The 17,409-nt window shown below is 37.1% G+C and overlaps 1 protein-coding gene across 2 annotated transcripts in view; it reads right to left on the bottom strand.

Annotated features, from left to right (window-relative positions):
* ehbp1 (EH domain binding protein 1) overlaps positions 1–17,409 on the bottom strand; it is a 139,227-nt gene that overhangs the window by 109,617 nt on the left and 12,201 nt on the right. For both annotated transcript variants that reach the window (XM_081393848.1, XM_081393847.1), the window contains exons 3-5: positions 11,761–11,818; positions 10,886–10,981; positions 9,023–9,076 (exon numbers count right to left, since the gene is read on the bottom strand). In XM_081393848.1, coding sequence (XP_081249974.1) covers positions 9,023–9,076; positions 10,886–10,981; positions 11,761–11,818 — 208 coding nt within the window. The remainder of the gene's footprint in view (positions 1–9,022; positions 9,077–10,885; positions 10,982–11,760; positions 11,819–17,409) is intronic.

Below are 17,409 nucleotides of genomic sequence, written 5' to 3' on the forward strand. Positions count from 1 at the left end.
GCTAAGCTACGTAATATCCTATCAGTTTCCTCTGCAGAAAAGCTAGTTCATGCATTCATGACCTCGAGACTAGATTACTGTAATGCTTTATTAGCTGGTTATCCTGCATCCTCAATAAACAAGCTACAGTTAGTCCAAAATGCAGCCGCTAGAGTTCTTACTAGATCAAGAAAATATGATCATATAACACCGATTTTATCATCACTGAATTGGTTACCTATAAAGTTCCGTATTATTTACAAGGTATTGCTACTGACTTATAAAGCCCTAAACGGCTTAGCTCCAGTCTATTTAACGGATCTTCTATCCCTATAATCCATCGCGCTCTTTAAGATCAATAAATTCTAGGCTTTTGGTCATACCTAGGATATCCAGATCCACCAAAGGAGGGAGAGCATTTTCACATTTAGCTCCAAAACTCTGGAATAGCCTTCCTGATACTGTTCGTTGCTCAGACTCGCTCTCCCAGTTTAAAACTAGATTAAAGACGCATCTTTTCGGCCAGGCATTCATATAATATTTGTAACCTTACAGTTCAAACTACAATCCGGCCTCTAGTTCATAAATGCCAGAGGAGAACTGGCCCCCGACTGAGCCTGGGTTCTCCCAAGGTTTTTTTTTTTTTTCTCCATTAGGTCACCTGATGGAGTTTTAGGACACCATTAGGTCACTTGATGGAGTTTTAGGACACCATTAGGTCACCTGATGGAGTTTTAGGACACCATTAGGTCACCTGATGGTTTTAGGACACCATTAGGTCACCTGATGGAGTTTTAGGACACCATTAGGTCACTTGATGGAGTTTTAGGACACCATTAGGTCACCTGATGGAGTTTTAGAACACCATTAGGTCACTTGATGGAGTTATAGGACACCATTAGGTCACCTGATGGAGTTTTAGGACACCATTAGGTCACTTGATGGAGTTTTTCGGTTACTTGCCACTGTTGCCTTTGGCTTGCTCAGTTGGGGATATTTTGGGGATATTTAATTTTATTTTATCAATCAATAAATTCCACTAGAAACAAACCTTGCTGTATTATTTTAATTTAATACTGTGAAGCTGCTTTGATACAATCTGTATTGTGAAAAGCGCTATACAAATATACTTGACTTGACTTGACTTGTCATAAAACTATTGCGCATTATTTTTATAGTTTATATATTTTTATATATTAATTAATAGCACTTGAAGTATCATATACACAATCATTCAAAAGATTGGAGTAATATTTTTATTCAGCAAGGACACATTAAATTGATCAAAAGTGACATTAAAGATGTTTCAAAAGATTTATATTTCAAATAAACGTTGTTCATTTCAACTTTGTTCAAAGAATCCAGAAAGAAAAAAAAGTTTTCCACAAAAGTATTAAGCAGCACAAGCAGAAAATGTTTCTTTAGCACTAGTTTATCACACTAAACTAGGGATGTCAAAATTTCAAAATTCAGATTTTTTTTTAACTTAAATATGACAAATATTCCAATTATATTCGAATTTAAAAGGCATAATATCAGTTATGGGAAAAAATATTTTGGCTCGTCTCCTGAGGCCATAAGAGTGTGCGAGGAGCAAAAAAATAATATTAATGCACCGCATTAAATTGTTTACTCAAAGCAATGAAATAACATGACTGTCTGTAAGCATGTAACGTTTAAACTAATGTTAATAAATCAAGTATATTGGTGTGAATTGCATTAATTATGAACAAAACAGCACCATGTATTTATGCATAGTTTAATATAAAGAGCCGAAGCAACGATCACACAGTACTTTTAGCATTAAAAACATGAGCTGCAGTGGAATGGGAAAAAAATCTTGTGACATTTTTAAAAGTTGAAATTCTTTTAACTTTACATGGCTTTCTAAATGTGCGGCTCTCTTGTGCGAGGTGCAAGTGCAATGGTGAAATATGTCCATTTATCATATGTTTACATAGAAAACAATGGAAAAAACTGCATAAAATGTGTTCAGTGTGAACGGCTTGGTTACGGTTTCGACGTTACTTATAATAATAATAGTTCACAGAATTGCTGTTTTTACCGTATTTTTTTTATCAAATAAATGCAGCTTGGTGAGAGTAAGAGACTTGCATCTTAACGACCCCAAACATTTGAATGGTAGTGTATAAAATATAAAAATATGAAAATATAACCTGCCCACAGAAACTTTCAGGGCATTTTAAGAGTGCTACACACACATACACACACAGTAATCTGTATACATATACACACGTACCGTGAAACGATAGATCAACATCTGCACCTAATGCTGTCAGTATCGCTGTAGGTTGTTCATATTGCATAAACAAAGTTTGTTTTACTCTGAACCAACAAGAAACCAGCAGATTGTCTTTAAAGGTCCAGATGAACGTTGGTGTTGAGTGACATGCTTTGACTGTCACTTAATCCAAGGAAAACTATTCAAATCATAATAAGATGATTAGCAAACTTGTTATTGTAGTTGAAGACACAATAACCTAATGTATCTTTGCTAGGGATGCATCAAAAACGTTTATCCAAAAACGCAATAAAATAGCATTTTCCACTTTTATCTGAAATAGAAAACAGGCAAAAAAACAAATTTTTGACTGAAAATATTAATAAAACCATTTAACATTTACAGAAAATTTAGCATTGCTATTTTTACATTACTTTTTCCATAATTGAATAGGCCTACTCATTTAAAATAAATCTAATCTGTTAAAAAAAATTCAATTTTTATACTGTACATTATAATTGTGATTCCTGAATTTAGTTTGAAACACTCCGATTTAGTTTTTAGCATTTTTCCTTCTTAATTTATATAGACAATATAGTACAGAATTTTAATATCCGTTATCAGCCACAACATAAAAATAATTCTCGGTGCATCCCTAGATTTGACCAAAATGAAAATCAAACTCAGACTTAAAACTGCAGACCATCTTGAACATATTTAAATAATAATAATAATAATAATTGACTGAAATCCTCCATAAGATTGCACAGGTTAATATTCCATTTGAAGTGAAATCTATGTGCGTCTGACTCTCTGATCTGACAAAATTACACAAAGCAAAGCAGCAATAAAAGTTGAGAGCCAGTTACATTCAGTTGAGATTAATCCCTGAAGAGACACACACAAACTTTTCTATTTCATTCTCCACACCAGCTTTGCTCAGCATGCCTGGCTGGGTGGCTGAATTATTCTGTGTGGTCTCCAGAGAAGCGCGGGACCAGGGGCAGCGTGTGGACCAGTAGCCCACGTAATGTGCTCCCGCCGCAGACCAAGCCCGTGGTGAGGACCCCAGGGCAAAGGAGAACTGAGGTGGAAATGACTTTAAATGTTTTGGACATTTAAAGTGGCCACAAAAGGCAGCAGATCATCAGAAAGAGAGAGAGAGAGAAAGACAGATATAAAAGAGAGAGAAAGAGAGAAAGAAATACAGAAAGAACTGGTCTGGAATTTGGCAAATTCTCTTACTCTAAACACAAAAACAAGCTAAATTGTGTATTTGTTTTAGAGTGGCAGACCCCTGAAGCTTCAGAACTACAGACAAGGGAACTGTTTGAACAACAGGAAGTGAACCATTCTTCTTCGACAAATGTGTTTATCCTGTTTTATCTTAGAATCTATATATTTTCTTCACATTTTTTATCTTTCCTCTTACTCCTTTACTATATTTAATCCATTTCAAGAATCCAGGACTTGTGAACTTATTGTGAACCTATTTTCAGACAATCACAAACTGCCCTCTAGTGGCTGGAGGAGGAAATGAGCAAGAAATAGTTCAATAAAAATGACAATACTGACATTAACAACTCAGTTTTTTCCATGGAACAAACAATGAGACTGAGGAATTTTCAACTCTTTTTCCATACTGCAACAGTTGACAAAGTAAATGATGACAGAACTTTTGGTGAATTATTATTTGTACAGCTCTGATTTTCCATTTATCCATTTTTCCATTATGCGCTTTAAAGGAAACATCACAGAATAGTCCAGGATGAGACTGTGTTCTCACTAGTCTGAACTTTTGAGAAGAAACAAAATGGTAAACAACAATTTACACAAATACAGAAGTAATGCAGAAACAAACTACAGACACAACTCTGCAGGTTTAAACCCAGAGTGAACCAGAACACAAGACTCTGATATGAATAAAGACTGAAAATGGCTAGAAATGCTGCCACTGTTTTCTCTCAGACACACACACAGAGAAATGTGGTGCCAAATAGAGCAGCTCAAGGAGCTTTGATGTCGGCCTCTCTTGGAATGCTCTCTTTTCTTTTCCCGCCTTTATACTCCTCTCTTTCTATCCCTCTCTCATTCTTTCTTCTGTTTTCCTCCTAGTTTCTCACAGCAGGCAGGAGCGCAGGGTAGAATAAACCAGTGTGCAGAGTTAAAAAAAGTTCCAAAACAGGTTTCTTGATTGTTAATTATAACTATTCACAACTTTATAAAAAAAAATATGTATATATATATTTTTTTTTTTATGCTGATACATCTTTTATATGTTTGAAAAAAGACATTCAAATTCCAAAATGTTTGAAATGTGGTTAAGTACCTAACTTCAAGTTAGTGTTGAGGTGTGTGTGTGTGTGTGTGTGTGTGTGTGTGTGTGTGTGTGTGTGTGTGTGTGTGTGTGTGTGTGTGTGTGTGTGTGTGTGTGTGTGTGTGTGTGTGTGTGTGTGAGGAAAGAGAGTTTGTGGCCAGTGTTTTTGTTTGGTTTTGGAAAGAGGAATTGGAGGGATTTTGTGGGAACCTGGTGTGTGTGGATTTCTTCTCGTCTCATTGCTGGTGTCAGATGACAGGCATGTCTTTGATCAGTCTGTTATTAGAGAGGTGTGTATGGACAGAAGGAATTCAGATCTCATGCTTTGTGTTCCCACCCTCCTCTCCCACCACTCTAACCCAAATACACAGGAATACCATAACATCCATTCATTTCACATCGCACACAGAGAACTGCATGAGTGTTTATGCTGATTAAGAGACATTAATAAGAGCTTGCCAGCGCTGGAGACACTTACATTGGACCGGTGATGTGACTTTATTATTGTGTGTCGATGTTTGTGTATGTGTCTGCTGAGCAGACAGATGGATAGAGAGCCCTGTCTGGACTGGTGCCCATGTTTGTGGATCTAAACAACCTCTCTCTAGAGACACACACAGATGCCATGTTCAGAATGGAAAACTAGTGTAATATAAACTCTACAGAATACAAACAAATCAGTCTGCTCCAAACCATAGTATGCTACATTGCTGGTACTGTTCAAAGTTTGGGGTTGGTCTTTTTTTTTTTCTTTTTTTTTTACAAATGTTTTAAAAGAAGTCTCTTATGCTCACCAAGATTGCATTTATTTGATAAAAAAAAAAAAAAAAAAACATTATAACAATTTAATATAACGGTTTTCTATTTTAATATATTTTAAAATGGAATTTATTCCTGTGATGCAAAACTGATTTTCAGCATCACATGATCCTTCAGAAATCATTCTAATATGCTAATTTGCTGCTCAAGAAACATTTCTTTTTATTATCAAAGTGGAAAACATTTATAAAACGTTTTTTTTTTAAGGATTCTTCGATTAATAGAAAGTTCAAAAGAACAGCATTTATTTAAAATGGAAATCTTTTGTAATTTTATATAAATGTCTTTACTATCAATGTTGATCAATTTAATGTGGCCTTGATGAATAAAAGCATTCATTTTGAAAAATCAAAATGTTTGAATAGTGTCCCTAACTAATATGTCATTCTGAAAATGTATCAACTGTGTAATTGAAATAACTGTGTAATGAAACTGCAGGAGAGAAGTGAAGATAGATGAACATAAGAAGATAGAGGAAACTTTTAGCTTGTTCTTCTGCAGCAAAAGAAAACAGTCTACCCAAACACAGCTCTGACACGACCACCAAACTCACAGTTTGTGGTGTTCACTGACGCCTAATCAGAAGGCAAACGGCAACATCATAAAAAGATAACATTACTAATTGACGTTTTGCACAGCACATGTCCCAGAATCTCTGCCTCTCTCTGTCTCGAATTATGTATCTATCTTTCAGAGCCCTGTGTCTGTGTGTTTGAGGATATAAAACGCATGCAGAGATTCCAGTATTGTCTCCTTCAGTGTAAATTAAAGAGCAAAGAGCAGTCAAAAGTAGTCTCATTTTAGTTTTTTCCCATTTCATGAAAGTATGGTCTGACAAGCCACAAGACAATTAGCCAACCAGATGACAAGAACAGCAGTGTTTCTGAAGAGTCCTGTCCTACAGCAGTTGCACTGTAAAGATCTACACCAGCAGCATCAGTCTTGGACATCTAAAAGCATCCGAGACACAAATCAGTCTCAAGAAAAATGCTTCCAACAATCAACGGACTTGGCCAGATGCCAAGATTTGCCAAGATACATTTTCTGCCCAGTGTTTTACTTGATCAAACAAGTAAGCTGGAGTTTAACCACCTCCATTGAGATATTCTGCTTAAAACAAAAGTGTCATTCAGTCAGTTTGTTCCTTCGCGAGCCGCTTGCGCTGTTTGCTGCGACTAAACCTGCGATCAAATCTTCTCTCAGTGATGAACTGTAATAAATCTAAACGTTGATCTAGACTATATTGTTTGCAAATGTGGATGCTGAATAAATGCACTTACACTCTGTGTGGCAATACAAAATCTTTTTTGCTGTTGTTTTAATAGAAAAACGTTGTTGTAATTTGGAATTATTGGTATTACTATTAGGAATTTCACTTTTAATTATTGAGAAGTTTCTTGTTTTACCAGTTTATAATGTAGAGAGTATGTTCATTTACATGATAAATAGCCTATACTAAATCAGTATACTAGATTATGTCAAATAAACCAGGCAAATGAGTACAAATCCATTTCTCAAAAGACAACAATCATTGATTAAGTTTTAGTTCAGACTCAGATATTTAGTAAATAAAAAGAACATTTCACACAGGGCTAAGACTAAATAAAAAAAATAGCTGACAAAATGAACACTAGTTCAGCCAAACTATAAAACCACCTGTCAATTATCTGTTAAAGGAGAACTCCGGTCAATTTTAACATTGAGCTCATTTTTTTGTACATTTGGAGTGCTGTCAATACAGAGAACAACGACAAAAAACGGTGTTGCCTACACCGAGTTATCCTCTTTTTAAAATTTGCACCCTGTTGACTTCAATAGGGCAAGTACTAAACCTGCTTTTAGCCTCTTAACATCCTTGATGTGTCATTACAAGCAGTGGCGTTTTCTTGCGGAGGCCAAGGGAAGCCAGGCTTCCTCACTTTTTCAGAATATAATCGTCATTTAATAAACACTTTTGTTTTCACAGTTTACGTAATCCTTCTGTCATCTCCTTATCGTCTCTCTTCATTCATTACTGAGTGTTTTATGATGTGTAAAACAGCGCCCCTATAAAAGTGACATGGTGAATGAGCGTTGAAAACATGGTACTGCACCCTGTGTCTGTGAGGAGGCCAGGCTGAGTTGGCATCCCTTGATAGAAAAAAAAAAGAATGATTAACCAATCAGGTGACGCTATTGTCATGACACTGCTCCCCTGTGATTGGTCAGGACAGTGTCAAGGGAAGCCATGAACTTGTTGGCATCAGGCCAATCACATCACGTTATCATCGTCAATGAATGAATGAATGAAATAGCGGAAGATTTGTGGTTTTGTGCCCATCTTTTTAATTCCTTTATTTATTGACCATACACTCAAAACAAAACAAAGACACATTTAAATGTAAGCCTTAACAAACAACCTTTTCACACGTAAGTTTTTCAAGGCGACCGTTATTGATCGTAGTATCACTTTATGGTTCCCATGGAGACGCGTCTTTCATTGCTTGTCACACCGCAGGCACAATAGCGCTGAATGATCAGCTTTTATTTCCTTTTTTTATTCAAAATTTCACAAATTTATTAGCTATAGCAGGATATATCTGATATTCCGATTGTCAAATATGTGCAAGAGGATGTGTTTTGTTGTTCAAACACCTTTATAACAATCGCGTTAGTTGAGCTGTATGCGCAACATATTTTAGGTATCTACGTGCTCAAAGTGTTGGATTGTAACAAGCATAAGTCCCGGTAAGATGATGCTGGGCGCTCTAATAGTTCATCCAAATAGCAACATATAAATGGTAACGTATGATTTTCTGCCCCAATCCCTTAAAACACACAGCTTAGAGGTTATGTCTTAATTGGCTTCCTCAGAAATTTTCCCCACGCCACGCCACTGATTACAAGTGCACAGAAAATGTGAGTGATTCCTTCTGAGTGAACACGAGTGGATCTGACTGCAGTAGATGTTAGAGATATTAATAAAAACGAAGTTAATTCAGCCAGCGCTCATACCTTTGTTTACATCCTGTTTTCGGTGGAACGCCATAGTAATCGATTGTCGAGTTCACGCGCGTGATCATTGGTAACTAAACCTATGCGCGTGAACTCGACAATCGATTACTATGGCCTTCCACCGAAAACAGGATGTAAACAAAGGTATGAGCGCTGGCTGAATTAACTTCGTTTTTATTAATATCTCTAACATCTACTGCAGTCAGATCCACCCGTGTACACTCGGAAGGAATCACTCACATTTTCCTGTGCACTTGTAATGACACATCAAGGATGTTAAGAGGCTAAAAAGCAGGCTTACTACTTGCCCTATTGAAGTCAACAGGGTGCAAATTTTAAAAAGAGGATAACACGATGTAGGCAACACCGATTTTTGTCGTTGTTCTCTGTATTGACAGCACTCCAAATGTACAAAAAAATGAGCTCAATGTTAAAATTGACCGGAGTTCTCCTTTAAATCTCAAACCACATGAACACTTACAACAACTAGTGTACAATGGTGAGGAACCAACAAAGAGCAACATGATATGACACAAACATCTGCCTTAAATCAGTCATTCTTCATCCTGAAACTGTAACAGTAGTGTGATGACTCCATTTGACCACTAGATGTCAGGCTGCACATAGCAGAACTCACCAGAACCACAAGAGTGTAAAAAAAAAGCACTCACATTTTCGATGACAAATGTCCACTCTTTGTCTTCAAACTCCTCTGCGTGGGGATCCTAAAAAAACAGAAATGTGGGGATTAATTTGATGGCATTAAAAAAATGAAATTGGAATCTCATTAAAGACGGTCTCAGTATAAGGTCTTAGGCAGCAGAGATATTTGGAAACAAACAGCAACTCCATAGATCAAATCCATCTCTACAGAACAAAACAAGATTTGCATTTCCTTTCTTGTTATGTAAAACATATGATGGATGCAGAGGCACTTTCATAAATGACTTATCCAAAGCTTTATCTGATTGCATCAATAATATAATGAACAAAACAGTGATTTTTTGTCAAAGAGGATATGATGCCCATCTGTCTGTCTGTCTATCAACAGCATACAATAATGTCAAATCACAGTGAGACACTTTTTTCACATTCACCTGTCTTTAGCCTATTCAAAGTTGAACCAAGTATAGGTACACATGCATACAGCTTCACCTGAGCTGCTCTTCTGTTGTTCTAGAACTGTCCTGGTCAGCTGACCGCATGGTTGGCGGTACACAAATGAAACATTCATGAACTCACGAATGCCAAACTGGTCCACTGCAATGAAGTCTGGGAGATGTAGTTGAACATGACACGGAGTAGGTTTGCAGAGAACAAGGCTGATAAGGAAAATGTTTGGACAAGCACTTTGTGTGTGTGACCTTTGTAAACACAATGTGGAGAATGTTGGAGGATATACAACACCAGGTCAGCCTGTCAGCGCTAGCTTGTAACTGTGTGTGTGTGTGTGTGTGTGTGTGTGTGTGTGTCTGTGTGTGTGTGTGTGTGTGTGTGTGTGTGTGTGTGTGTGTGTGTGTGTTGGGGGGGGATTGGTCTTAAGTTAGTGCTTTTGCCACTGAGGACATTAAAGCTGATGAAATAAAATTTTCATCATACATGTTAATTTATTTAATGGTTTATTAAAATACATTTTACATTTTTATTTGCACATTATTTCTGATATATTCGATTTTATTTATGGTAGATATGATCAGAATCTTAGTGAATAGTAATTTAATAAAAATAAATAAAATATTTAAGAGAATATTTAACCTTAAAATATATGATCATATATAAAATATATTATTAGACTTATATATAAAAATATTTGCATAAATATATAAATAACATACAAGAATAATCATACATAAAATAAATTGTTATATATATTATATACAAATTTTGCATGCATACAAATTAAGTATAGCAATATTTGAAAGATTACATACTATATATATTATTTATGCATGCAGACTACATATTATATATAAATATACAATTATTTAAAGCTAATTTTGACACGGGGAAACTGAACAGCTGAAAATGTATGAACTGAAATGTCATCTGAGTCAAGAGTGCTGTCATCTAAAATCCTCTACTGTCAACATAAGGAACCTCAGATCTACAAACTGATCTGTCTCTTTATGCGTCAAACAGATGCACTTCCTGTGTAGCTGCACCTGGGTCTGACAATTCAGGATGTAAGGTCTCACTTCTCTCGTGCCAGATGGAAAAATCTGCTGACCGGCATCTCAAAAAGACTAAAATACAGAGCACGCGCTTCCTGCTGCCGTGTCAGTTTCTGCTGCACACACATTTGAGAAGGGAGTTCAAATCTGGGACTATGGCAGTTAAATCAGTGTGGAATCAGGATGTCTAGACACCAGCAGACCTGCAGATCCCAACCAATCAGCTTCTGGAAAACAGCCAACTGCTACAACTGGCCCCAATAACGTCTAGGCCTACTTGGCCACTAAACGAGAGAGCGTTGTTTGTGTGTGTGTGTGTGTGTGTGTGTGTGTGTGTGTGTGTGTGTGTGTGTGTGTACGTACCTTAAATAGGGTGACAGTGATCTCTATGTTCTCTGGAACCGGCCACACCACCACTCCTCTATAGGGGTTCTTGATGCCAGGCTGCCAGCTATGAGACTGCGAACAAAATAAATTACATTACATGATACACAAGATGATTATAATAAATGCAACAGGAAACCTAACATCTTTAATCATGCAAAATATACAGTTAGTTTTTATACAATAATCTAGCTAGTCATTATTACGTAAACACTGCAACATTTTTTTCTTGTTTTCAGCATGAAGCATGAAACCAAACGTTCAAATCTTGAGCCATTTTGCTTCTCAAGTAAATGCATCTTGATTTAAGAATGTTTAGATATTTCTAATTGAAAACAAGACAAAAACACCTAGTAAGGAAATAATTTTTTGCAGTGAACTTGGAGTGATGCATACATTAGTTGGTACAAAAAAACTTTAATGGTTTATTAGGTGATGTGTGTCATTTTTGAGCCAATAACGGGACCAAACAGAATCGTGGCGTCCCGAGCTCACATTAGCTCAATTATTATGTACATTTATACTTCCGTACATTAAAATTTCAGCCAAACTAAACCCATAATGACAGAGTCTGACTACGCTTACTCTACTAGTCTGGTTTTGTTTAGTCGAATTTACAGATCTAGGAAATATAATTGTAGCTCAACATTGTCATGTATACTAATTGGGCTTCAAATGTCTTCAAGAGGCGGTGTGTATTTAATCCTTCAAATTTGATGCATTGTGATTATGTATACTTGTACTGAAAAATTAAGACAGTTACTTAAAGCAAAAACCAGCTATTTAGGCCTACTACACATAAATATACTCAAGTCATTGTTAGTTTCAAACAGCATTTTAAAAAAATGACCCACCTTGGAAGATTTCCTTCGGCTCCTCCGAGTCCAGACAACAACTAGCTTATCTGGTTGCCTAAAAAAGGACAAAAGAAAATAAATTATACAACCAGTGCTAAAAAGCTAAATAAAAAACTAATAAACAAACACAATAACTGAAACACTACCAGGACTTTCAGCTCTACTGTGCACAAACTAAGGACAAGATAAGATGATAAATAAAAGAAGAAGATGCTGACCAGCCTTCTCAGGAAAGAGCTCAAAGTTGAAATGATGCTGCAAATCAAATCATACCCATATCACACACAGCCTAACCCAGCAGTACACAAACTCACTGCTTTTTTGATGCAAGTGTGTGTACACAAGATGAATGTGTTAATGGAGTTCAGGTGGCAAGACCTCTACTACAGGAAACACATTATGCTAAATTCATCCCTCAAGCTAAAGTACAAATACACCTTACAATATTCACAATACACATGAATGACGACACTCACGGACAGACCAACAGGTTTAACGATAAATGGGCTGTTAGACCTGAAGGACAAAATGGTTTCGGTACATCTAAGCAGAACTGAGAGAGGGAACAATCACACACACACACGATCCAGGACTCATGAGCTTGAATTGGATTACCAGCAGTAAGAGGCTTGACCGCAATCTGACAGGTGTGTGTTTATGCATGTGTCCTGCGTGTGTCTCATTTTAAGAAACATCACTGTCCTCATCTAAACTGTTACAAACATGGAGCAGACAGGATCTAAGCCCATCTAAAATAACCCCTGATGCATATCTGGATTGTTCTAGATTACTATACGGTTCCGTTTCCCAGGAAGAGAGAAACGGCAGTGCTCTCCAAAAAGGATTTTCCGTGGAGATTGAGAATCGTCACCGACAGCATTTCAACCAATGACTTAAACTGTGTCCAGGAAACCAACGAGAGAGCATCAGAGAGAAACCATGCACAGACACTCCATTGTGTCTCTACATTTCTAGAAGACACACAATTCCCTCCTGCCCTACGGCAGCATGCTGTGTGTGACATGGAGCATTAAAGACAATCTGCTTTCGGTCACCTCTCACTCTGAAATAGCAAAACCCTTTCCCTTGAAGCTCCTTTCTTTTTTCCTGTCTATTTCCATCCCTACTTTCAGTACTTGTGTGCTTCCTCTAGGCTAGTTGACATGCTCCACTGCAGGCCCTGAGGCACATGATCTTATCAGAAAGTTTTTCATAATGGCATGATGTTTCCTCTTGTGGATGGTTGAGGCACAAGGATTTTTTTTTCTTTTTTTCCAGATTTAAAACTTTATTCAACAAGGATACATACATTGAGCAAAAGTGACAGTAAAGTCATATATAATGTTACAAATAAAACTTTTAAAATAAATGCGGTTCTTCGTTCAAAGAATCCTGAATAAATATATCATGGTTTCACAAAACTATTAAGTAGCACATCAAAATGCTTCTTGACTTGAGCACCAAATCAGCTTATTAGAATTATTTCTGAAGGATCATGTGACACTGAAGATTGGAGTAATGATGCAGAAAATTCAGCTTTGCCTTCATAGGAAAAACATTTGACTTAATATATTCAGAATATATTTGTTTCTATAAACAGAAAATATTTTATCTTGGTGAGACTTAAATCTTACCAACCCAAACTTTTGAACAGTAGAAACACTACACATTCAGATGAACATCTGGCCTTTTTATCCCATTACTAAATTTTTTAAATTATGCATTTCATTCTTTTCACAGTACTTTTTGAAAATCAAATTTTCATCACTTTTGGACGTTTCCATCTCTTTTCTTATAGTCATAATGTTTTCTTTCCTACAATAATCAATGTTTATGTGAATAAAAGCCTAAATACAATCTGAAATAACGCGATTGTGTCTCTTCAAATAATTGACTAAACCGCTCAATTCATATGGATTAGTTTAATCTCTTTATGAACTTTTTGAAGTGTCAAAAAGTTGCGTAGCTGTCAACGGAGGGACATAAATCAGATTTAATCAAAAATATCTTAATTTGTGTTCCGAAGATAAACAAAAGTCTTACAGGTTTTAAATGACATGAGGGTGAGTAATTACTGACACAATTTTCATTTTTTGGTGAACTATCCCTTTAATAAACCTGTAGCCTTAGATAGCACACCCACTCCGTTGACTGGCAATCTACTACATATTGTACACCAAAAATAGCAAACTCTGAATGAAAAATCACAGCTCCAATTTAATTGGCTGGCTTTATGTCAAAGGTTAGAACCAGAGGCCAGTCCGGTATGTTTCCACCCACAATTTCTGCAATGCACTATCACTGAAATCTATCTGAAACTTAAACACATGCAACACGTTCACCAGGACTTCATCACAGATTTGCTATTGTTTAAATGTTTTTCCTGCTAAATTCCCACCAGCAACCTGCCAAAAACAGAAAGAACCACACATGTAACTAATTTCGTGATTCATTTCTTACATTTCGTTTCTGCACTCTGTGCTCCCTAGGGCAGAGTTTATTTCTCAGACCCATTACTACAGACCCTTTAAGTCGGCCAGTTGTTTTAGCTCTGATTTGTGGCTTCAGGTCATGCATCTCTAGATACATTAAGATTTACTTTACCTGTCAAATCCATTCTTTTGACTTTGCTTTCAAGGTCCATCTTAACTACTGTCCTCCACAAAAACTCCGGTGTGTCTGCTGATAGAAACCTGTCAACATCTGAGGTGAGAGGACTGAAGCCAAGACTGTCAAACCAGGAGTTTAAAACCAATAGCCTGGAGGTCTATAAATGTTCACACCTTTTATTACTATAAGAACTCTATAAGACTTCCAGACATAGCATGTTATGTACTTGAAGAAATACTTTGAGTCAAAAGTAAAGCACTGTAGGCTACAACACCTCTGGCTTCTTGATTGTAACTTAATGCTTTTTGCTTTGCTGCTTTAAAACTAGCTATATTCTGTGAAAAAAATGTTCTTCATGCCTTAAAATAACTTGACTGTAACTCTACGCCCTTGCTTCATATGCGGTTATATGAATATGCAAATGAGCCCCGCCTGGATAACCTGGCTTCTCTTGAGACCCCCTGCTTTGCAGCATAGTTAATGATATGCTAAAGCCCACCCCCATTGTGACAGGATTGGTTACGACAGCATTTGTGACGTTGAGAACAACTGCGATTTTAAACCGTGTTTTTGAGACAGTGTTGAGTGATGAATTTGCACATGGTTTGTGTTAAAGCATACTAAAAACACCACATAGACATATAAACAACATTAAAATTTTGATTTTCACCAGAGGGGGTCTTAATGACTTTTTTAAAAATAAGCTCAATTCTAAAGATCTAAACAATCTGGAAACAGCTTTTCTGTAGGATTATAATAGAGCTGAAAGTAATCTGTCTAGCTATTAAAAGTAGATCTACAACACTCATTAATAAACTATAAATACCCCCATAAAAAACAGCGGAAAATGCTGTGAGTGTGAGAAAGTTTTATAATCATCTTGAGCCTTTACAAAGCATTCTTTCTATTGCAGAAAGAGACAAAGACAAAAGACAGAAAACAACAGAAATTTCTTTGCAACAAACGAATTGTCTCTGTGAGGCAAACTACCTCAAGACATCATTTATACTTCAGATTACAGCAAAACAAAAGCTGTAGATCTGAGGAGGGCTGACATTAATAAATAAACAGAAAAGGAGTAACAAAGTGGGCCATCGCGCAGCAGGAGATGTTATCAGCAGGAAGTGGAGGCGGGTAGAGAGGGTATAAAGACAGACAGACTGGCAAACCAAGGAGGAAAAACCTTCACTGGGCACTAGAAGCACAGCTGCCCAAACACGAACACTAAAGCTGCTATTCCACACCATCACACACAAAGACAACGAGAACGAGGGTGGCGTGTGTTTAGTTTATATGGCATTAAAATCCATCTCAAGTGATCAGGTGATATTGCTGTTTACACTTGGTAATATGGGACCATTAGCCTAGTGATCAGAATGCGTCTTTTCGGTGGCTTTTTCCCATTGAAAACCATTGTATCCTTCCTCTTTGTCCGACAAGCAACAGATAACACTGTGTTTGAAAAGACTGTTTGTTAAGCGGTTTCACTTATTTAGGAGTAAGATCGCGTTGTTGTTTCAATGATTGTGATCTTTTTGTGCAGTTTTTAATATTTATGCATCATGTCTATAAAATGCTGTTTATGAAGAGATGCTTGTACAATCTGTGACCTTATTGACTGACTCCACAGGGAAAGGGAGGGAAAGGAAGGGATGAGATGGTACAGACTGAACCACATCCTGACTCAGAACGGATGGACAAAAAAAATTATAATAATATCAATGAGGAATAAGACTTCTACAACCACCTCTAGGCTATAAACAGCTCCATCAATTAAATGGAATGAACACTTGTGACAAACACACACAGTGACGCTGTCAATCAGAAATCCTCCTCTTATCTGATCTCTGAATAAATAAAGAGAGCAAGACAAAGAGAGAGCAGCAAGTGGAACAGAGTAATATTAAGATTAACACACTAAAGAGCCTGTAACAGGAGATCTGGAACACACAATACTGCCATACAATACGGCTGAGAGAGAGAGAGAGAGAGAGAGAGAGAGAGAGAGAGAGAGAGAGAGAGAGAGAGAGAGAGAGAGAGAGAGAGAGAGAGAGAGAGAGAGAGAGAGAGAGAGAGAGAGAGAGAGAGGGAGAGGGAGAGGGAGAGGGAGAGGGAGAGGGAGAGGGAGAGGGAGAGGGAGAGGGAGAGGGAGAGGGAGAGGGAGAGAGAGAGAGAGAGAGAGAGAGAGAGGGAGAGGGAGAGGGAGAGGGAGAGGGAGGGAGAGAGGGAGAGGGAGAGGGAGAGGGAGAGGGAGAGGGAGAGGGAGAGGGAGAGGGAGAGAGAGAGAGAGAGAGAGAGAAAGGTTATTGATTTGGCTATCTGTGTAGGCCTGGTTTTAAATTATTTATTACAATAAAGTGAAAGAGAGAAAACATATCTGTCTTAAAAATGTTTGTGGTACATGTAAATAAAATTGGTAACACTTCACAATAAGGTTTAATTTGTTAACATTAGTTAACTACGTTAGTTAAAGGGGTAATGAACTGCATTGTTTTATATGTTTCCTGGGGTGCACTTATAATATTAGTATGCAGGGCATGACAAACTTTTTTGCTCACCACCAGTCACTGTGGCTAGGGGTTTTCCAAAGTTAGGCTACTACCCATTCAGCTGCATTTTCCCTGGCCACAATTTTGACATCGATACCATAGGGAAAACTGTCATATAGATATTTTTAATATTATCTCAATTTGGCGGCCGGTATATTAAGCTGCTGTCACTTTAGGACCTGACGCACAGACCCATTATATTGTTTTATATAGCCAATATACTAGACTTTATGTGCACGCACTTTGGTTGTGAGCACAAAAATCTGCAGGAATGAGTAAAATTATGCTCAATACACGCAATCCCAAGACGAAATCCACCCACATTTGGCGGGTGTTAATGTCAAGCCCTGTTAGTATGACTTTTACATCAAAAATGGTCATAGTTCAGAAATAAAAGACATTTTTCCTACCCTGATTTTAGCCTTATTATTTAAACGCTCTGTTTTAAGGGGCGTGTCTGTGACTTCAGTGTAAACGCCCACTGCTG

Source organism: Scardinius erythrophthalmus (genome assembly GCF_964197995.2).
Source record: "Scardinius erythrophthalmus genome assembly, chromosome: 19".
Taxonomy (NCBI): Eukaryota; Metazoa; Chordata; class Actinopteri; order Cypriniformes; family Leuciscidae; genus Scardinius; species Scardinius erythrophthalmus.